Source organism: Danio rerio, chromosome 5, assembly GCF_049306965.1.
Source record: "Danio rerio strain Tuebingen ecotype United States chromosome 5, GRCz12tu, whole genome shotgun sequence".
In the NCBI taxonomy this organism is placed as follows: domain Eukaryota; kingdom Metazoa; phylum Chordata; class Actinopteri; order Cypriniformes; family Danionidae; genus Danio; species Danio rerio.
Window position 1 is genome coordinate 54,606,429 of NC_133180.1, and position 24,261 is coordinate 54,630,689.

A 24,261-nucleotide genomic window follows, 5' to 3' on the forward strand; every position below is an offset into this window, starting at 1 on the left:
GTCTGATGGAAAGATTTTATGTAATGTGCGGTTCTATAGATTCTATATAGTGTATAATGTGTTATGAACACATATATTAAAAAATGAAATTAAGTATTAATAACACTTATAAATGTATCTTTAACTGTCATTATACTGTAGTAGAGCAACTAATAAATAGGTAATATCTTAATAATAGGCAGGTAATAAGCCAGTACTTAATACTTTACAATAAAGTGTTAACATTATTTTAAATCAAGCCTAACAACTATATAAATGTAGCTATAAAGACACAACAAAAACTATAATATATTATAATGACATTTATATCTACACGTTTATTAGTGTTATTAATACTTATTAGTGATTAATAATTTTTTTGAATGTGCATTAAAAAATTGAAGTGCATATATATGTATATATATACACACATATATATACACAAACACACACACACACACACATATATATATATATATGTATGTATGTATGTATGTATGTATGTATGTATGTATGTATGTATGTATGTATGTATGTATGTATGTATGTATGTATGTAGTGGGGTGTTCATTGTTGTTGTATGTTGTATTATGAATGTAATTTTTTGTGTGTAATATTTATTTGATCTTGTAGGGACCCTCTTGAAAACGAGATGTCACATTTCAAGCGGCTTATCCTTAAAGATGAAATATGTAATACATTATGATTTGTAACTATTAAATAGTCGGTCGCTCTTGTATTTATAAAGGTAAAGTCTGCAATGTTTTAACATAGTTATATTAAAGTTATAAAGAGTCATTAGTAAGTTACAAAGATTTTTTGTTCTGTCAAACAAAAGTTGAATGGCTTTAAATTGTCGATAAGAGCCCTGTTTCACAGTGGCCGGGAAGTGCAAAACAACATTACAAAGTTTAAAACACTTTAACAAAGCTCGAGACAAATTTACATTTTGAAAAACATGTTTACCTATTATAAGACACGATTACAAAGGAAAAACAATTTTACCAAGGACGAAACAAATTAACGTTTTAGAAAACAAATTAACATGATGCAAAACACTTTTACGAATCCCGAAACAAATTTACAATTACAGATTCCCTACAGAAAGGGAATGTACCACACCCCGGGAGTGACGTAGAATGTACCAGGGAATCTGTAATTGTAAATTTGTTTCAGGATTTGTAAAAGTGTTTTGCATCTTGTTAATTTGTTTTCTAAAATGTAAATTTGTTTCGTCCTATGTAATTGTGTCTGATAATAAGTAAAAATGTTTTTCAAAATGTAAATTTGTCTCGAGCTTTGTAAAAGTGTTTCAAACTTTGTAATGTTGTTTTGCACTTCTCGGCCACCGTACTGTTGCCTTATAAATACTTATTGTAAGTCAAAATATAGTTACTCACATCTATAAACACATCATTAATCGCTTTAAGTAAAAGTGAAAACAGGACACACATTTTCCACATGCAAATGTTAAGAATTCAATCATCATATGTGTGTTATTTTACGTAATGTGTAATTCTACCAAACATACTGTACATAACGTTTGACTAGACACCGAAACATACAATAGACAAATATTAGAAATATTTTTCTAGACATCTTCTAGTAGACTTCTAAAATGTAAATTATTTACTTAGTTTTTTTGAATCATGACTTATCACTAATTAATACTTTTAAATCAGTGAACAACGTGTTTTTCAACTTTTATGTTGAAAAATGTAATGACTAATATGTATTAATAACACTTATAAATGTAGCTGTAACTGTCCTGTTATACAGTAGGTTTTGATGTGTGTCTTCACAGATATTGTTGTAGATATGTTATGCTTGATTATAAATAATTACTGTAAAAACAGAGCTTCATAGAAAGTGTAATTGAACTGAGCTTTGATATTGTCGTACTAAGGATTTCTCTGAAAGACAAGGACATCATAGCGATATGGGAGATGATTATGAATAAAAAATGCTTTTCCTCATATGAAATGAACAGAAATGAATAAATGAATGTGTTCTTCCACTTCCCTAATGACTACTTCACTAAACGCAGTATCAAACGAGCATTTTCATCCACGGCTAACGTCAAGTGGCATGTAAATTTGATTTCATTTTAAATATCTATTTGATTTTATCCAACCGAAAGCACTTGAGATTAAGTCCCTTAACAACAAAAAAACTGCTCTAACTGGGAGAATGATCTAAATCGGCCAAGTGTTTCAGCATCTCACTGGATATTTGGAATGGAGGACGGACACGTTTTGGCAGCCGATTTCAATATCGTTTTGGCACTTTGTGTTGTGGAGTGCGGGCTTGAGCACTTCAGAGCAGGCATTTGAGAATTAGCACATTAAAAGTGTGTTACCAACACAGTCTACAACAGCCCCCTGTACTTGGACTTCAGAAATTAAGTCATCACATTGTGTTGATTATTTTAAATAGTGCCAACGGAGGGTAGAAATACGCCAAATGAGAGGCTGATTATGGACGTCAATAACTCATCTGCTTTTTGGCTGGATTGGGGAGGTGGGGATGTTTGGATTGAGTGATGCCGCACTGCCATCTTCTGGCATGTCATGAAACACTTTTTTTGTTGTGCAGAGCCGGGATGATTTGGGATCAATCTAATTAGCAACTTCTTGAAAAAAGAGCAATCATAAAATCTGGGCTAAATCTTGTGTATTGACTGGTGATGTTTTTAGAAATTTTTATTTTAGATTTCAAGTAGATATTTAAAACTTTAAAAATGTAGAAATAATTTCAGAACAAATTATAATTAAAATGACTTTTCAACATAAAAAATAATCTTTAAAAATTAAGAATGAAGGAAAATTACATTTTAATTTAATTAAAAATTTTTTAATGATAAGACGATACTGTATATGGCACAATGACTCCAAGACCTACATTGTAGGATATAATCTGTCAAACAAATATGACTTTTTTATTTTTACTGGTTGTTTGTTCATTTACCTATGCATTTATTTATTTAGATATTTATTTGTTTATTTATTATTTAGTTTTAAAAATTACTTTTAGGGGTTACATTAAGAAATAAAATATTTTTTCTAAAGTAAAAAAAATCAAATCAAAATTAAAAATCACCATTCATTTTATCTAAAAAAAAAAAAACCCTGATGAAAAAAAGGACTAAGACAAAGGAAAATTTTTAAACTAATGAATTGTTAATATTAATATTAATAATAACAACAACAATAATAATAATAATAATGATAATTATTATTATTATTATAAATTTATGTTGCTTAATTCTTTATAATATTTATAACAACAACAACAATAATAATAATATTAATAATAACAATAATAATAATAATAATAATAATAATAACAATAATAATAATAATAATAATAATATTTATTATTATTATTATTATTATTATTATTATTATTAATCATTTTGCCCTTTAATTCTATACAATAACTATTATTATTATAATTATTATCATCATCATCATCATCATTACTATTAATATTATTATTAATAATAATATTATTGTTATTATGTTTTGCGTTATTTTATTGGATTTTTTTATCTACTTTCAGTGTGATATATTTTTTTTTCATTTCAACAGAAAATAATTTCATAATTAAGAAAAAAAAAACACCTCAATGACATTTTAATGTTATGAAAAGTTAACATTATGGGGTACATGCTTCCTAATCATCCTTCATAAAAATAAAATGCTTATTAATTAATCATTTTAATTAATCACAGTTGAAATTACTGTCTGGAGCTACACTATCTACGTACACATTAAATACAAATAAAATTTGCTATCTTAAGTTTTTCCCAAATTGCCCCGTAAAATAAAAACCCCTTCTCAGACCCTATCGACTGACAGGTGACACGGAGCAGAAAGGTGCCACCTTGTAGCACACAGCGGGATGTAATCGTGAAGACACACACCGAAGCATTTGTTTCTCTTTTCCTGTCTCCTTTTTTTGTGTATTTTATCTAAATGCAAAGCAGGTGAAGGCTGCTCCAGTTTCCTGTAGTAGTAGCTCTCTTGTCTGGGTGCTCCCACTGATAAGAGTCCTACTTTACCCCACATAAAAGAGCCGGGTATCATTTCCTTAGCTCTCCTCTTCCAATATATCTCCCTCTGCACACACACCACTCTTATTCCCCACGACACACAATACCTGCTCTATTTGCTCCCAATTCAAGGCCAAATTGCAGGTAGAGTTACGGCAAATTTGTTTGGAGGAAGAGTCGGTGCGGGAGCAATAAGGAGCTGGAGGGGTAGAGTGGCGCGCGGGGAGGGCTGGCACAGTGTGGTCTTTATGAGCAGCACTCTGCCAGCCAGAACAATGGCACATATTCACCCAGCGCAAACGCTCAGCTTACAGGTGTTCGTGGAGAGGGGAGGCAGCCGCGCACAAACACTCACACGGACACCCACGCGCACTTCAATGAGCACTCACACAGACACACACACACATATGCATACTCTCTGAGCTTTGTCCATTGTGTGTATGCTATGAGCTGTGTCGTCTTGAGTGGCTACATGCTATCGGATGCGTGTGCGATCGTGAATGCGGGGTTTACAAAAGTTTACACACATGGAAAAGATGGAAAATGATAGGTTTTCATAATGGTCAGCTATTAATTGTTGAATAAACAGTCTTCCACTCAAACTGACAAAATTAGTAAGCTGTTTTATAATGTGTTAAAAATATGATTGACTACTCAAAGTTGTCTTTGCATATTAAACTGGCATGCTCCATATTTGTTAACTTCTACTATAAAGTTTTGCAGCAGCACCTAAGTACAAAAAAAACAAAAAAACAAATGAAGACAAATGAAATTTTACAATTTTTTTTTCACACAAAAAATTACTTCAAAATGCTTTAAAACTGATGGAAATCATGTTTGAAAATTTCTACATTATTTTTTTATTTAAAATATAATTGAATTTAATTTAATTTAATTTAAAGTTAAAAATTTATTCAAATATTTTTCTAAAACACATTTCGAAAAGGTCTGAGATTAAATTAATATTATTCTTGTTATATTATCTTTCACTATGAGAAATTTTATTAAAAATACTTTAAAATGAATATAAATTAATTTAAATAAATAAAAATTATGTGTAAAAATTACCTATATTACAATTTATATAATTTATATAAATGACAACAATAATAATTAGCTTAAACACTCATGCTGAAAATGTTTTAGAAAATTGTAATTAGATATTGCAAATTGTACAAAGTTTAACTGCATTTTCTTATTAAAATCCTAAAAACACATTTCGGAAAGGTCTAATATTTAATTAATATGATGCCTGTTATATTATCTTTAAATTTAGAAGAAAACTAAAACTTTCTGAGTCATTTTACCCATTTGGTTTACTAGCCATTTCAGTTTACAAATATTTTTTGAAAGAATTACCAAAAAAAAATGTGAATCCAGGTATTATTTCTGGTATAGTACCTGTACAAACTCATTTTCAGAAATGTAACTAAAATTTTTTTAAAATAAACATAAAGGAAATTAAATAAATAAAAATTATGTAAAAAAAAAAAAAAAACTAAATTACTTATATTATAATTTATATAAACGACAAAAATAATAATTAGCTCAGACATTCATACTGATAATGATGTGTAATCATATTTTTATAATAAATGCAAATTTTACCAAATTTAACTGCGTTTTTTAAATTTAAATCTTTTTCCAAAACACATTTTTTTGTTTACATCCCTCAAAATGGTCTATACAAACTCATTTTGTGATATCAACTTTAAATTTAAAACAAAAGGTAGACATAATGGTTTTAGAGTGTAAAATGTTTTTTTTTTTTTTAAATGACATCCTGAATGAGTTTCAACCCATGGTGGTTTTTGTTCTTTTGAGATTAAACCTTGATATGAAATTTAGATCAAATCTTGTGTAGACAGATTGGTTTAATCTTTTAACTATTTTAGAATCCTTATTTTTTATGTTTTTTGTGGAGTGTTAGTGTTACCAAGCAGCTTTTTAAAAAAGATAAAAAATCTACCCCTGCAGTACATTTGCTTTTCAGTAAATTTAAACTTTAAAAAAATAAAATGTTTTCACTTGAGCGAAAAAATCTGCGCTTTTTAAAACAGACCAACCTTACGTCTGCACTAAAAGCATTCAGGTTAAACTGGGATCCAACGCAATTTTAACACCGAAAAATGTACAAACTTCACCCTTAAGAAGAGGCAAGAATATTTGGAGCACCAGCAAACAACAACAACAAAAGTCTTGGAAGAGTTTCTTGCAAGAAAAATCCCAACAACAACACCAATACAACCTCAAAACCTAAGCTAAAAACAAGAACTCTAAAATGTCAAAAAGGCACAGACCTAAAAATACCAGAATAGCAAATCACAAAGCTTGCCGCCGCCGCTCGCAGCTGGTTTTATCTTGCTTCGCGAACAGCCCCTTTGCTTTGGCTAACCTTTGTGCGGCAAGCACCGGAGGTTCTGCAAGTCTTGAATGCGAAATCACCTCCGCCGGTGTCTGACTATTGTATTCTTTTGGCTTACAACTGTCAGCGGCTGACAGAACGGCACAGATGTGTGTCTCAGCGCAGCGGTGAAGGCTCACCTGAACCAGATGGCTGGTGATAAAGAAAGAAATCAGTGTGATGATTAAGAGAGCTCTTAAGGAGGGAGATTTAGTCAGTAAAGAATAATATTATGGCCTAATGGGACAACTGCGGAGGAAATATGAAGTTAAAAAAATATGTATTGTTCTTTCTTTCTTTCTTTCTTTCTTTCTTTCTTTCTTTCTTTATTTATTTATTTATTTATTTATTTATTTTTCTTTCTTTATCTATTAAAGCAATTTTGAAAGTTTAGGTTAGACATATACAGTATAGTGTATATACTGTACACTCACTGGCCACTTTATTAGGTACACCTTACTAGTACCGGGTTGGATTCCCTTTTGCATTTTTCGAAATTAGATGCATCATCTGCATACCTCGGTTGTAACGAGTGGTTATTTGAGTTACTGTTTGTTTTTTATCAGCTGAAACCAGTCTGGCCATTCTCCTCTGACCTCTGGTATCAACAAGGCATTTGCACAAACAGAACTGCCGCTCACTGGATATTTTCTCTTTTTCGAACCCATTATCTGTAAACCCCAGAGATGGTTGTGTGTGAAAATACCAGTTGATCAACAGTTTCTGAAATACTGGCATCAGCAACCATGCTACATTTAAAGTCACTTAAATCACCTTTCTTCTCCATTCTGATGCTCAGTTTGAACTGCAGCAGATCGTCTTGACCATATCTACATGCCTAAATGCATTGAGTTGCTGCCATGTGATTGGCTGATTAGAAATTAGCGTTAACGAGCAGTTGGACAGGTGTGCCTAATAAAGTGGCACAAATGTGTGTATATATAATGAGTGTATGCCCAGCATAAATAAGTACAGCTCTTAAAGATGTCTATTTTAAATGAATACTTTCTAGAGGATGTTATAAAATAAAATAAGCTGTTTGTTTATACATTGCATTAGACCAAAACTAAAACTGTAACTAACCTTAAAATTGGTATTTGCCTGACAAATGAATGTCATACAAAAATATATATTATATTAAAAAATATTAGGTAAAAATAATAAAAATAAAAATAAGCTAATATATTAATAAAGTGGAATCAAGTGAACCATAAAATATTAAATTTAGTTGCAAAACACAACTGACACAATTTAATTTTTTAATTGCATAACTTATTTTTTGCAACACCTCATTAGAATTTTAGATTTAAAAGTATTATCTTTTTTATTCGTAGAAAAATGTGACCAAACTATTTTTTTTTTTTTTAAAAACTGCTTAATAAAACTAATTATTAGTAAGATTAATAATAAACATTGCATTTATTTTGTTTTTAATTTATTTTTTAAAACAAATTAATTCACAAATTCATATATTACAGTTGAAGATTATTATTATTACAGAATTATTAGCCCCCTTTGATTTTTTTTCTTTTTTAAATATTTCTCAAAAGAGTTTAAAAGAGCAAGTACATTTTCACATTATGTCTGATAATATTTTATTCTTCTGGAGAAAGTCTTATCAGGTTTATTTTTCGGCTTGAATAAAAGCATTCTTAATTTTTGAAAATATTATTAGCCCCCTGAAGCTTTTTTTTTTTTCGATAGTCTACAGAACAAACCTTCCTTATACAATGATTTTCCTAATTAACCTTCCTACCTAGTTAACCTAATTAACCTAGTTAAACCTTTAAATGTGACTTTAAGCTGTATAGAAGTGCCTTGAGAAATATCTAGTCAAATATTGCATACGGTCATCATGGCAAAGATCAAAGAAATCAGTTATTAGAGATAAGTTAAGAAAATATCATGTTTAGAAAAATCTCTCTGTTAAACTGAAATTGGGGGGGAGGGGAGAATAAAAACAGGGGGCTAATAATTTAAACATATTTAACAACATTTTAACATTAGGAACAAATGTACAAATGCAATGTAATTGTTTTTGTTTTATTCTCCTCAAATCTCTTGACATTTCCTCCTCTGACATTTTCATTGATGTTTGTTCCCTCGACAATCATGGAAGGAAAAGAGAAAAAAAAATGTTCAACTAAAATGTTAGCTGATCGATACAGCTGTCCCTCGGCTCACGCGCGTGCCCTGGACTTTTGCTTTCCGAAGTATACCGAAATTAAAATGTGTCAAGCAGCAAATGTTAATGGCATACCCAGCGACACTTAAAGACACACGAGTCCCGAAACGGACAGGCCTTACAGCAAATTATGCAGCATCACAGGCGCAGATTAGCCAGCATGTCCTGTGCTAGCATTTAGTCACACGGCCCACTCAAAAAGGGTGTCCTTTTCATGAAGGTTCAACTGTCCAATTACAATCAGAAGGTGCACAGCGCTATGAAAGAGCCTGTCGTGAATTCAGACGACTTCACCCGAGGTGCCACAGATCTGAGAGGAGTGCTGGAGAATGTCAAAGACAAATGGGCAAAATTCTGCACATTTTTAACACAACAGAAGGAGAGATGGAAAATGTGCGTATACAGGAACCAATGGATCACCACGAAACCTGTCACACTTTTTTTTATTTATCAAGTCCACTAATATGTGAAGTTGACCGCAAGTATTCAGGCACTTAAGAATCTGCATTAGACAATTTTAAATCAAGATGAAGTAAAACATTTAGTAACACTACACGGGACACATACTAGCATGAACAAACAATGAACAATACTGTACAGTTATTACAGTATTTATTCATGATTGTTAACATTAGTGTCACGCCCCAAGTTCAATTGAGGAAGGCACAGGCTCGCAAGATCCTCAAATACATTGATTTATTATATTTACTCTCAAGGAAGAACACTGGAAGGACATAGGGTGAAGACAAGCACCAAACTAGACATCAACAGAGAGAATACCGAACAACGAATGACTAAACACAGAGACTTATATACACGGGATGATGACAGTGATTACGTACAGTGGATGAACACAGGTGACACAGATGAACATTAACAAATGGCGGGAACGGGAACAAAGGAGGACATGGGGAAGGTCACATGATAAAAACAAAACACACGAGGAAGACTGGGTGTGACAATTAGTTAATGCCAATAAAGTAGTTGATTGTTAATTCATGTTAACTCACAACTAATGTCAACAAGCAGCATTTGGTTTTTAATAACGTATTAGTACATGTTGATTAACTATTAATAATAAATGCTGTACAATCATTGTTCATTGTTTGTTTGTGTTAGTAAAAACATTAACTAACATTAACCATGGGAATTTTAATGACCACAGAGACTGGACATCGATTGAATGTCAGATCTAAAAGACATCGCTCAATGACAGTATAGTGTCCCCTTCACTATACTGGGGCATTAAGACTCACACAGACTACAGGATAGAGGTGTGAACACTGGTCTTATGTTTCGATTTGGTTACCATTATCATGCCATTAATTCGGTTCAATTCAATATCTCGGTGCATCACTGTGCATTGACGATGCTTTCCATTCACAGTTTTATATTTTCTTCAGAGCACAGCAATTCTTGTATTAAATGAAAAAATATATTTATATTGATTAAATATTTGTAATACAATTTTTTTCCTTTAATAAAAACAGTCAGATAAACTACCTTTAAACAACACAAGCATTTATATAATATTTATATAATATCCTGCTCGCTTTCTGAGCCTTGTCTAGCAAGTTCTTTCTTACACCCCTTTGAATGGTTACATGCTTAACAGAAATGGCTGTGATTTGCTGGTTACGCGCTGGTGCTTTTCACAGATATGTGATACTGATAACAAAAAATGCATAAATACGTGTTTCACGGTCTCCAGAAACGTCCGCAAGACTACGTTTTCAGAATGAGCTTGGGTTGGTAAATGTACATGAGGTGAGGACATATTAGGTTGCAAACTGTTTCAGAAAAGTGACCCTAACTCTGATACTAGATTTTAATTACTATTCATCATTACAATTGATTTTCAGTTCCTACTTTATATCAAAGAAATAGTTCAGCCAAAACTGAAAATTATCTCGTCATTTACTCATCCTTTACTTGTTCCAAACTTGTCTTCTGAGATATACTGAAGAAACCTGTAACCCCTGACCTTTATAGTAAAAAAAATCAAGTATACAAAAAGTTACAAATATACATAATACAAATATACATAAAGTTTGGAACCATTTGAGGGTGAGAAAATAGTCAGTATTCTTCCCTTTTAATGTGAATGTGAATATTTAAGTGGCCGTTACTAGGTATTTACATCAAAAAATAAGAACAATGCACAAATTTTGTTAACTGTATATTGTATTGTACAACACTTACAGTGCTATTTAGGTAGAATTTAGGTTTGGGACAGGTTTAGTGGCATAGGTAGGTTAAAAGTGTAGGGGATGGGCCAACAGTGTAATTACAAGAAGATATTTATTTTAAGCATAAGCATAAAATAAAAAAAAATGGGATTAAATCAATTTAAATGTAAGCACATAGTAGACTTAAGTGGTAATAAGGTAATAGGGTATACAGCGGTATGCAAAGGTATGAGTTTCAGTACCATTATAATGTCATAAAAAACAATGCACTTCTTTAGGAGACAAGGTTTAAATATTAAATATAGTTTAAATGGCCTAAAAATTATGTGTAAGCATGATTGTCATAACAGGACAGCGTAGAGGAGACAAAGAGAGGTGAGGAAAGATGGCGAGTCATTCACCAAGTGACCTGGTCTCAAAAAGGAACACAACTTTTGCAGTTTGGCAGTATTTCGAGTTTCGACCCAACAAGAAGGGAGAGGTGGTAAACACTCATGAGGCAATTTACAAATTGTGTAACAAAAGGGTGACCGCGAGAGATGGAAATACCTCAAATCTAAGGTCCCATATACAGTATTCAGTTTCTGAATGGTTTATGCACAAGCCAACAGTTTGGTGACACTGTCTGAGCCTTATGTCATATTTCTTTTTTTAAGAATGTTTGATAATGCCATATATCGAGGTAAATAGGAAAGAGGTTTGACAGTATCAAAATTTGGATACCACCCAAGCCTAGTATATAGTAATTAAGTCCACCTACTGTAATTTAAAATTTGGTTCTATCCTGTGTTCAAGTTCGACATTACACATTTATACATTTAAAATCTTGCTTTTGTAATCAAATCTGCAGCAATGAAAGGCAACCGTGACCCTGTCCAAACACATTGTGGAGCCACTGTACAGTACTGTATGTGAGTGTTGGTGTTGTGAATGCAGACTGGTCCTTACCAGAAAGGCACAGATGCTCCTCTGAGGAGACTCCCACTCAAAGCAGCTGTTGATGTAGCAGCCAGCATTGATCAGGAACATGATACAGCGCCTCACTCTGTTGAAGTTCTGCAGCAGCAGCTGAGTGACAAAACCACAGACGGCATTTACAATCACAGTCACTCACTCAATACAAGTTTAAAAAAGACAGATATAATTTTTTTTAAAAATGTATTATTATTTATTTGTATTATATTGTCATTAAAAAGTTTGTTTATAATAATAAAAAGGTCTTTATAACAACAACATAATTAAATAATAATAACAACAATAATAATAATAAATAATAATAATAATAATAATAATAATAATAATTCTTATTATTATGATTATTATTATAATTATTACTTTTATTTATTTATTTTTGTATTTGTATTGTTGTGGGTTAGGTTTGTTAATGTTACAAATATGTTTATTTTAAATAAATGCTTTTCATATGAATGCTGTATTTATAAAAAAAAAACAAATCCTGAATTAAATAATAAAAATTAAATAATATATTATTATATTACTTAAATGACAAATCAAAATATTAGAATCATTTCTAGAAAATCACTATCATTATGAGTAATGATGCTAAACATTGAGCTTTCCAAAACAGAAATAACATAACATTTTAAATATATATATTGATATACAGAAGTCCATTAATAGTAATATACTAGTAATATTTTTACTGTATTTGATTAAATAAATGAAGCCTTGGTTTGATCAAATAAATGAAAAATATGACCACAGATTTTATTCACAAACTGACTCTATAGACTTTGGTTTATATAATATACATTTTACATAAATAAACTGTTTTTAAATTCAACTTTATAAGCAAACTGTAGAGGTGTAGGTCTTTTAACATTTCTGAATAATAGAAAAATTTGTCTTTGAGCTTCCTATGAAAGAACACCAAATAAATAGCTTTTTACGCGCAAATAAGTTAGCAAAAGGAGAACAAGAGCAAGACAAACCATATTCATTTCCTTATTTACAGGAGCATGAAGGAGTAAAGGATTTATTTCGTCATGCCTCTTTAACAAAATAGCCTTATTCGTGATTCTGAGTGCGGGTGAACTGCAAATGACTGCTGTTTCCTGCGTTCACAGGAAGATCAAACACTCCTGGTCGAATAATGGCTTTAAAACGCTTCGCCTTTGATCAGAGTAAATATCCACATTTACTGTGGTGAAGTGTAAGATACGGGCCAGGCCTTTAAAGCAGCCCATTTTAGTTTGTCATTTGGGATTAATCAGAGAAAACGGGAGGTGAAGTACGAAACCAAACTGAATAAAACACATCTGACAAAATGAGCTGTTGCGAAGGTGGACCATGTCAAGAAGTAAAAGAAAATCTGCTGGCAATTTAGTTTACAGTATGTTTACCTAATGTGTACTTACAGTGCACTTACCTTAAAAAGTAAAAAGTACTGATATATATAAGATAACTACATGGATTAAGCGAGATATCATGGTTTTTTCAGTCTTAAAAACATTTCTTTTTTTTAAATGTATACATTTGTGTCAAGAGATTTGATAGATGTGTAGATTTCAATGACCTTCTGAAAGTTTATACAGAGGGATTTGTTCATTTTACAGCATGCCTGATTATACACTTACACTGTAAAAAGTAATCATTTAATCTACTCGAAAAAAGCTTAAAAACTTTACAAATTTTGGCAAATTTGATGACTTTAATTGATTTGACTGTGTTAGGTGAAATTTAACATGGATCTAGTAGATAAACTAAAGAACTTTAGTAAGCTGTACTGAAGTTCATCAAGTACGTAAGCAGGTGGAGTAAGATCTGCACATGCACAGGCGGAAGGTGCATTCACTCGCGTGGCCAATTCAAACTGGCAATTTCACAATGCAAACAGAGAAAATAAGCGAATATTTTCCAATTTGTGAACACAGGTAAGATTTTATGTGTTTTATGCATGTATTTTATAATGGTTTATGAAAAAAAGCATGTGTTTTGAGTGTCATGTCATTTTATAAAGTTGCCACTTTCCTTGTGTGGATTTCAGGTTATTGCTCACCTTAGAAGAATAATTTTTTTACTCGATTGTGGTAATTTATATACTTTTTGAATATTGATAATTTTAGAATGCCATCTGAGAAAACAAGAATTACGTTTACTACATTAGTAACCAATACTTGATATAAAGTTGACATGACTTAATTGACCTAAGTAAGTGTCAATTACTTGTCAATTACTAAGTGAATAGTACTAATACGATAAAGTTAGAGTATCTAATTCATTTAAGGCAATGAGTTTGCAAAATTCAATTAAGTAAACTTAAGAAACTACTTTTTACAGTGCAGTGCCGTTTATATCGAAGTTGATATTAAGCTGCATAATGTTACTGTTTCGTAACATCTCATTTTTACGAGGTGGGTGGTTAGCCCAAAGCTAAACCCTGAATCTGGAGGACCAGGACATACACATGCACTACGGACAATTTAGCTAACCCAATTTACCTATAGTGCATGTTTTCGGACTTGTGGGGGAAAACGGAACACACAGAGAAAATCCACGCAAAAACGGGGAGAACATATAAACTCCACACAGAAATGTCAACTGACCCAGCCAGGGCTCGAACCAGCAATCTTCTTGCTGTGAGGCAACATTGCTATTTACTGCATGTCACCCTGCTTGACAACTATTCAATTCAACAAAATGTTTTCTTTTATTTCGTTTTCTTTCATTTCATTTTCCTTTGTTGTTTTTTTTAAATTTTGTTTTCGTTTGTTTTCCTTCATTTTCTTTAGTTTACTTTAGTTTTTTCTTTCGTTTTCTTTTGTTTTCTTTTTTTTCTGGCTGTTTTGCAGTATTTGGACTGATGGAAAAAAGAGATACAAAAAAATCCCCTATAAAGACATTTGATTGATATGTCAAAAATAGTTTTGAAAAATCCCTAATGTCATCACTCAGTTCAGGCCCGTAGCCAGGGAGGGTTCGGGTTGTCCCATCCCTCACTGGCAAAAGTCCAGAATTTGTCCCTTACATAAGCTCATTTGTCCTATTTTAACTGCTGGGCTATAATAAATTGTGATAAAATACCTATGAAAATAACCCATCGAAAAAGGCTTTAAGACCAAGCGTAATGCTGTGTCGGCTGTTCTGTTTGTGTGACTTCTTATTCTGAAGTGCCAAATTCAGCATCCCAAATTCTGACTGGGGATATTTGAACGTGTTTTTTGTTATTAGTCTAAGAAACGACAGAGGCTAAAGTTTAAATTTTTTAAATTAAAATTTTTCTAATGGCATATTATGTCATTTATATACCATTTAGAATGTCTATTCTAAAGTATGTTCATATTTCTCTATTTTAAACTTTTAGGAAATTGAACATCAAAAAGTGTGGTTATGATGACCATCCGACAAGCTAATCCAGCAAAAAAATAGTGCTTAAAATGTCACTAAAATGCAGTATTTAAACCTCATAAATCAACCCAGGCTCATTCTGATTACGTACCCCCATATACATTATTGGAGAGAGCAAAAAATGTCCCAGGAGCTACCGTTTATTTGCTGTTTGCGAATCCACCAGAGGCTGTTGTAAACGCTCAAATCGCAAATTTTCTTGTGAGTGGCACTCGCGCCTGCTGTTCTCACGTAAATCTACCAGAAGCTGCTGTCAACTGACTGACTGACCGACCAACAGACCAATCCTCCCACCCTCCCCCTTCCCTTAACCCAAACAACAGTATTTTGAACAGCACCTAATTACCCGCCCACCCACTTCCCTTAAGCCAATCGCCGTGTTTCAAAAAGCAACCCAGAAAAAGAAAAGCCCTCGTTTTTACCAAAGTTTTTAGATTTTACCCCAGTCTAACCCTGTTATTGACTTGTTTATTTTATTTTATTTTTAGCTTCTGTTTTTGTCTTATCTACTTTCTGGAATCGTTCTTCCCCAGACCCGAACCCCGTAAAAACAGAAACAACGGCAAAGCTGTCCACATAGAGCTAAGCGATCAGCTGGATTGATTGTTTGAAAGAACCAGCCACGCGTAGCTCTGGCTATATAATTCTTGATCTCTAGAAATGTATATAGGACTACGTCTTCAGAATAAGCCTATATGGTGTCATAATTAGATGGAAAATGAGGTGAATAACGGTAAAAAGGTCTACTGTTGCTACAGTATGGAAAGCTTATTTTTTTATTCTATTAACCTGCAGTGTCTGAACTAGCATCTATCCCTGAGTCCACCCTTGAACCCAATCTTAAAGGGATAGCTCACACAAAAAATTATTTACTCACACTCAAATTGTTTCAAACCTTTATAAATGTATTTCTTCTTCTGAGCAAAAAAGAAGATATTTTGAATAAAGCTGGAAACCTAGAACCAATGACTTCCATAGTAATACAAAAAGCAAATACTATGGTTACAGGTATTAACTCATTAAGTTTTGGAACTACATGAACAACAGGAACAACACAGGTCTGAAAACCTGTAACCACTGACATCCAAAGCAGGCAAAAACAAATGCTCAGAAAGTCAATGGTTTCAGCTTTCCTTTAAATAACTCCTTTTGTGTTCGACAGATAAAAAGAAACTTAAATAGTTTTGCGACAAGTGAGGGGTGAGTAAATAGTGAGAGGACTGTCAGTTACAGATTAGGTTAAAGTGTAGGTATAGAAAGTACCTACTTATTCCCCAAATTTTACAATGAGATAAGTACATACGTGTGAAACTGCACTGTAAAATTAGTCGTACCGCAAATCCTGAGGCGATAGATTTTGATACGTTGCCCTCACCATTAACATCTTACTCACAAGCAGTGTTGGTGGGGGGGGGGGGGGGGGGGGGGGGGGGGGGCAAATTCACACCAAAAAGTGCAGAGTGCGCACTTTCTAGCATGCATTCAACACTGCTTCATTGCATGACAGATCTTCATTGCAGAGAGTTTGTGTGTGTGTTTGTGTCTCAGTGACAGGTCTGATTTGGGACAACCCCTACAATTCAGCTCTTTGTCAGAGAATTGGGGGGGGGCGAGACATTGAACAGGGCGACAACAAAAAGAAGCCCAGCAGAAGAACCACTGAGGTCCAAACTAAAGGATGGCCAATCTACTTATGCGCCCCCAGCGTTGACAGCTTGACGTGTCTATTCAGCACCTCCAGAAGAGAAAGAAGAGAGGAGAATGATGCCACTTGCGTTGGGCTGGATTGTGTTAACAAAGGTGCGATTAAAGCCGTCTTGTTACCTGTTTAGATACTCGCGGCTCCTCTTCGATGTATTTCTGCTCGATGGGGATCAGCGTTCTCATGCCAGCTTTTACCTGAATGGGAATTAATAATGCATTAACGATCTAATCATGCATCTTGACATCCCTCCATTTCACACACACTCCACACCAAACGGCCATGTGACGCTCTCTCACACTCCCGCCTAAAATGGCGGACACACACACACACAGAGAGACGTACAAATAAAAGGCTGAGGAAAAGGGGAGAGTCTTCAGTAATTAAAAGAGAGAACGAGGGGACGGGGACAGACAAGCAGAGAAAGAAGAAGAAAAAAACGCAAACAGAAGAAGAGAGAGTGGGACTTACGACGTTATAAATCACGTCTATTTCGAGAAAGATGACCCCTTTGGTTGGCCCTGTCAGTTCCTTGCTTTTCAAGGCGTAAGCTTTGCGTTCTCCATTTTGGATCTGTGGGAGAGGGACATGACAGCCGTCTGTCTGGCAATACCCAGCTGAATACACTCTCGGGGTGACCTCTGAACCCCAGCTGCTGCATCTGACAGAGAGCCCAAAACAACTGTGGCGGCTCTGACAAGTACCTGTTCATTACGGCCCGACCACTGTCAGCCGCAAATTAACCATCCTGGGGAATCAGCCGGCGAGCGCACGCAGCGTCCCCCCTTAGTTTTTCCTTTTCTTCTTGCTTTTGTTACATTTCTTGTATTTTTTTTATTTTTTTGTATCTCTGTTTTTCTCACAACTTCAACTCTGTGATTACTAAAATCAATAAAGGTTAGACGCATGATATCTATTTTTTGTAAACTTTTTGTGTGTTTTTCTTACTTTTACACATTTTTTTTTTCACATGAGCACCAAAATCAATGATTTAGAGTTTTTTTTTATTATACTCTTACTGATTGCTAAAATCAGTAAAAGCTAGAGGTATGACGTTTTGTATAAAGCTTGAGGCAAATTTTGGTTTTATTTATTTATTTATTTATTTATTTATTTATTTATTTATTTATTTATTTATTTATTTATTTATTATTCATTATTTTATGAGAGTTTTATTCACTTTTACATCCTTGAGGAAGCAAAACATACTAGACACAAGAAGATAAAATAATATGTATTTTTCTACTTAAAAATTATTAATTTAATATGCGTTTGTTTAAAATTAATTGGGTAAAATGTTGATAGAGTGATTGGTTGGTTGATTGATTAATTGAATAATTGATTGATTAACTGACTGACTGACTGACTGACTGATGGACTGACTGACTGACTGACTGACTGACTGACTGACTGACTGATTGATTGATTGATTGATTGATTGATTGATTGATTGATTGATTGATTGATTGAAAAACATTTACATTTTATGCCATAAATATTAAAATTACATTTTGCCATTGTCTATCATTTATTTATTTATTTAATTATTTATTTATTTATTAGTTTGTTTGTTTGTTTGTTTGTTTGTTTGTTTGTTTGTTTGTTTGTTTATTTAATTTATTTTTTTTACTTATTTATTTGTTTTTGTTAATTTTTTCATTTTATTTCAATTAGATTTATTTTCTTTCTCTTTACCTATTTATCCCATTAGTATAAAAATATATATGTAATACATACATATACATTTGTCTACAATTAATAAATAAAAAAAGACAATAAAAGTTGCCAAAAAGATGCCATGCTAGTATACAAATTAGCATTCCATTACATCGTAAAAGAAAAATTAGTTTTCAAAGTTTTTATTTTTATTTTATACCCACTTAATAAAATGTGTTGATTTAGGATTTTTTTTCTCTTTCTTTCTTTCTTTCTTTCTTTCTTTCTTTCTTTCTTTCTTTCTTTCTTTCTTTCTTTCTTTCTTTCTTTCTTTCTTTCTTTCTTTCTATCTGTCTTTCTTTCTTGCCTTCTTTCCTTCTTTCTTTTTTCTTTCTTTCTTTTCTTTCTTCCTTCCTTCCTTTCTTCCTTCCTTCCTTCCTTTCTTTCTTTCTTTCTTTCTTTCTTTCTTTCTTTCTTTCTTTCTTTCTTTCTTTCGAAGTAAATACAAGTTTATTCCAGAAAAAAAGTCATTAATAATAGACAAGTAAGACACATTTTTCTGCATTTCCTCAATCTTAACTAGATCCATTACTGTAATAATCATTCTGCAAGCAGAAGACTTACATTTAACAACGGTATAGCCACTTTGCCCAAGAAGTCGGCACTTCGGTCTCTGTCCTCATCATAGACAGTCACCTCTAAGACTGAGTGAATGTCTTTCACATTGCTAGTTGAAGAAAAAGAAGAAAAGAAGTGGTAGGTGAAGAAATCATTGACTAATATTAAACACTGAAAAGATCTTTCAAGTCATGACAAAAAAATGTGATTCATCTAAATCCTTGGTGACAATCTCCATTGTGCTGGGGTTAAAAAAAGATGCTGCAATTCTCCATTTGAAATGCTATCTTTGAAAAGTAGGCTAAAGAGGAGAAGTCTAATGAAAGAAAATGAGGTTATTCTTTAAGAGATGAGCGCTCCAAGGAGAGGCTAGATTACCCAGCTTTCCATGGGAATTCACAAATGAATTTCCAGCCGTGAAGATTGAAAGATTGCGGAAAAAAAACATCAATGGAACAACCTCTAGATATCGAACTAATATAAGAAATTATGTATGGCACATTATCAAACGACACAATGGCTGTACTTGCAGAGGGAGTGTAATCTCCAGCAGAACTTCATTTTCTTTTGAAAGCGAAAGTTTACTTATGTGTCACATTATCAATACAAAGCTTAATTAAATGATCTTGACGACATTATTCTGTAATCCCCCAGCTCTTGGATGTGTCTCTATAAATACAGTATTAATAAATAAATCATTTCAATACGCACTGGGTAAAAATAAAATAAAATAAAATAAAATAAAATAAAATAAAATAAAATAATATCAAATTAAATAATATTTGATAAATAATACTTATCTTGTGATGCAATTATCATACACTATAAAAAGGCTGGGTTCTACGCAATTCCTTCAAGTTGTCCCAACAAAAATTAAGTTTATCATTTGTACAAATTTAAGTGGATTGAGCATAAAACAATTAATTTGTCCCAAAATAGAATAATGTACACTGTAAAAAAAAAAACGCTGAGTTCCACACAATTCCTTTCTGTTGTCCCAACAAAAATTGCTTAAGTTAACTGGATTGAACATAAAAGAATTTTATACACCCCCCCCCCCCCCCAACCCCCGATGTACATTTGGTTTTAAAATAAATATTCACTATGCAAATATTCAATATTCACTATGCAAATATTCAATATACAAAATTATTCATAAACATACTAAGTATTTGTACTTCTATCAACATTGTGGTGCAAAATAAAACTTTAACATAAAATGAAATAAAATAAATACCAAAGTTTTACCCAAGAACATTTAGTTTACAATTGTAAATGCGATATTAAACTTTCAAGCAAAAAAAAAATCTAATAAACTTTTTTTCATTTTTTTATTCTATGTATATAAAGGTTGCAAATACTTAATTATTCATAAATTTACTAAGTATTTATAGTCCTATCAACATTGTGGTGCACTTTAAAATAAAAATAAATAAATCTCTAATGTTTCTCTGTTGTGCGTTTGGTTTAAAATATAAAACTTAAAAAAAAAAAAACTAACAAAAAAAGCACACCTTATTGTATTTTTTCCATATTCTGTGTACATAAACCTTGCAAATGCTCACAACTATTTATAAATATATTCATCAATCTCAAAAGTATCTCCCTTGTACACTCAAAATATGACTTTTGCTGCTTGTTCAAACTACTTTTTTAATATGAGTTGAATCAAAACAATTCTAAAGTGTTTTGGGGGATAATTAAATAGTTTTACATTCAATCCACCTAAATTGGTCAAAAGAAAATATTAAGTTAACTTAATTGATTTGTGTTGAGACAACATAAATTGTGTGGAACCCGGCATTTTTTACAGTGTACATTTGGTTTACAATTCGTCACCTTGGATTTATAAGGTTCTATCTGCATTCCGAACTTATCAAAAAACATCCCATAATGTAAGTTGTCAATAACTCAATTTTGACAAAAATGTCAGATAGAACCTTATAATTCTAAGGTGATGAATTGTAAATGCAAGATAAATTATCAAAAAAAAATAAAATAAAATAAAATCATTTAGTTTCAATTTTCCTATTATGTGTGCATAAAGCTTCCAAATGTTCACAATTGCTCATGAATATACACAGTGCTTATACTTCTGGCAATGATGTAAGCATACTTGTTAGTCTATAATAGTTCATAAATCAACAGACTATAAATATGTGATTTTATGCAAATGCAGGCACTCTCCAACACATGAATAACTGCGCTCTTGACACTTACAACGTGAAGACTTTGTTCCACTCCGGGTTGAGGTTTTTGTACACGGTGTGTGTCTGTAAGCGATCGTTGCTGAGCTCCACGACACAGAAAGGGTCACTCTTGCCTGTGAGGGACACACACACACACATTAAGTTTATCAGTTTCATTGTATTTACTGCAGTGTAATCCACTAGCTGAAATAACTACCTGATAAACGTGACAGGACTGCGAGCCTGAAGGGCTGGATCAAACTACACTGCTGCTGTCTTTACCTAGGCTAAAGCTTTATATATATATATATTCATTTTGCCCCACTGTGGTGTCATTTCGTGTTGTTATAGCGATACGGTGGTTTGCACACAGGTAGATAAGCAGTTCATCCTTTATGCTGCCCTAAAGCAGTGTTAGGATGTCTTTATCTCAGTCTGGTGTGAACACACACACATTTCTGTTCGTAGATGGAAGAAATTTGTAGAAAACTTTCAAAGGAAAAAAAAAATTATATATATATATATATATATATATATATATATATATATATATATATATATATATATATATATATATATATATGTGTGTGTGTGTGTGTGTGTGTGTGTGTGTGTGTGTGTGTGTGTGTGTGTGTGTGTGTGTGTGTGTGTGTGTGTGTGTGTGTGTAGTCATAATTATTTGCCCCCCTTTAATTATTTTTCTTTCTTATATATATTTGCCAAATGATGTTTAACAGAGCAAAAATAAAATCACAGTATGTCTGATAATATTCTTTCTTCTGGAGGAAGTCTTATTTGTTTTATTTCGGTAGGAATAAAAGTAGTTTTTAATTATTTAAAAACTAATTTAAAAAAAAGCCATTTTAAGGTCAATATCTTATTAGCCCACTTAAGCTATCTTGTTTTTTGATTGTCTACGAAAAAAAAAAAAAAAAACTAGTGTTATACAATGAGCCTATCTTACCCTAACCAGCGTAGTTAACCTAATTAACCAAGTTAATTTAAAGTAGTAGACTTTAAATTGACCTTTAAGCTGATTACTAGTGTCTTCAATATCTAGTCAAATATTATGTACTGTAATCATGGGAACGATAAAAGAAATCAGCTATTAGACATGAGTTATTAAAACTATTATGTTTTAATTTGTGTTGAAATTGGGGGAAAAAAACAGGGGGGCTAATAATTCTGATGTCAGCTGTATATGAGAGTTTCCAGCTGCTGACAGAGCATTATGCTTTTCTCATAAATAAATGAAAAGTATAAAGTGATTTTATATCAATATAAAATATTAAAGTTCAATAGAATATTTTTCAAATGCATGATTGCATTAAACATGCATTAATATAAAAGGTCTACTCTAGAGGCATGTTTATAAAACCCTCTGTCCTACATGCTTTGAAATTAACTATGAATATACACATGTAAACACACATATTCATAATTTAAAAACATATTGTTCTTAAGCCAGACTTCCTTAATCAGCTTTGATCTAAACTTTTTTGAACAAATCTCCAAAATAAAGCATTTGGGAGCACTTTTGTTGTTTGTTTTGAAAGCTGGTGCAAAAAAGCATGCTTAATGGGTTATTTATATATTTTAAAATGACTTTGTAATGTGCTGTAAGTAAAACTAAAGTGTGAAATCTTTCAACTTCCTGTATGCGAATAAATGAAAGAAAGAAAACAGAGATTTTTTTTTTTTTTGATTTTTTTTTGCTGACAAGCAAAATAAATGTCAGAGAGACCAATAAAATGTCTCCAAGCATATAAATTCAATTCATGGTCAAAATATACACTATCAGAAATAAAAGGTACGTGAGCTGTCACTGAGGTGGTACCTTTTCAAAGGGTACAAATTTGTACCTAAAAGGTCCATATTAATACCTTAAACTTCTTAGGTACCTATATATAATTTTCAGGTACAAATATGGATCCTTTAAGTACAAACCTGTACCTTTTGAAAAAGTACCACCACAGTGACAGCGCACGTACTTTACTTTATTTCTGAGAGTGTATGTTTGATTCTGTTTTTTGTACTGTACAGTACATACACTACCAAATGTTTTTAAATAAGCTCTTCCTACTCACCAAGGCTGCATTTATTTAATCAAAAATACAGTTCAAATAGTAAAATTTTGAAATTTTATTGCACTATAAAAGACCTGCTCAAAAGGAGTTTATAATTTAATTTATTCCAGTGATTTTAAAGATGAATTTTCAGCTTCATTACTCCAGTCTTTAGTCACATGATCCTTCAGAAATCACTCCTTCAATATTAGAATTCCTTCTTCTTCTTCTTCTTCTTCTTCTTCTTATTATTATTATTATTATTATTATTATTATTAACACTAGAAATGTAAAATTGTAAAGCGGGTAAATTTTACCCAGCACAAATTTTGTTTAGAAATTGCTAAAAAACAAATGTACTGTATGGCTGTTTTTTGCCACGGTAAATAAAAAGTGCCTCGACTCATGAAATGATTATTTCAGGATAACAAGATCATTTTAGTAGAAGAACAGCAATAAAGTTTGAACATTTAGGTTAAAATATCTAAATTCGAGCCATCCTACTCAGATGCAGAAATTATTTCTCCAGACTCTCCATCATTCATTGCATTTTGTGTTTTAATAGCTCTACGAATCGCCTTCTTTTAGTCATTGTGACTTTATTCGTTTATTATAACCACTAATTCAGTGAGTGAAATTGAAAGTAAAAGTCATTGGTGAGTAATTTCAAACATAAGCAGTGCATAAATACAAGCTTTTTTTATAGTGGGTAAATTTGACCCACGTTGAGGCTTATAGGTATAAATGTCTCACTTTTTAGATTTTTATCTAAACAATTCTTAATATCTGGGAATTGTAAATAAAGCAATTTTAGTAAAAGTCAATGACTGGGAGGCTTGAATGATTTATTG

General features: G+C 32.1%; 1 protein-coding gene across 4 annotated transcripts in view; it reads right to left on the reverse strand.

Annotated features, from left to right (window-relative positions):
- The window catches only part of mctp1a (multiple C2 domains, transmembrane 1a), a 256,389-nt gene that overhangs the window by 81,081 nt on the left and 151,047 nt on the right, over positions 1–24,261 (reverse strand). For all 4 annotated transcript variants that reach the window (XM_068221519.1, XM_073951401.1, XM_068221518.1 and 1 more), the window contains 5 exons: positions 21,376–21,478; positions 19,162–19,264; positions 17,353–17,454; positions 17,004–17,078; positions 11,760–11,879 (listed from right to left, as the gene is read on the reverse strand). In XM_068221519.1, coding sequence (XP_068077620.1) covers positions 11,760–11,879; positions 17,004–17,078; positions 17,353–17,454; positions 19,162–19,264; positions 21,376–21,478 — 503 coding nt within the window. The remainder of the gene's footprint in view (positions 1–11,759; positions 11,880–17,003; positions 17,079–17,352; positions 17,455–19,161; positions 19,265–21,375; positions 21,479–24,261) is intronic.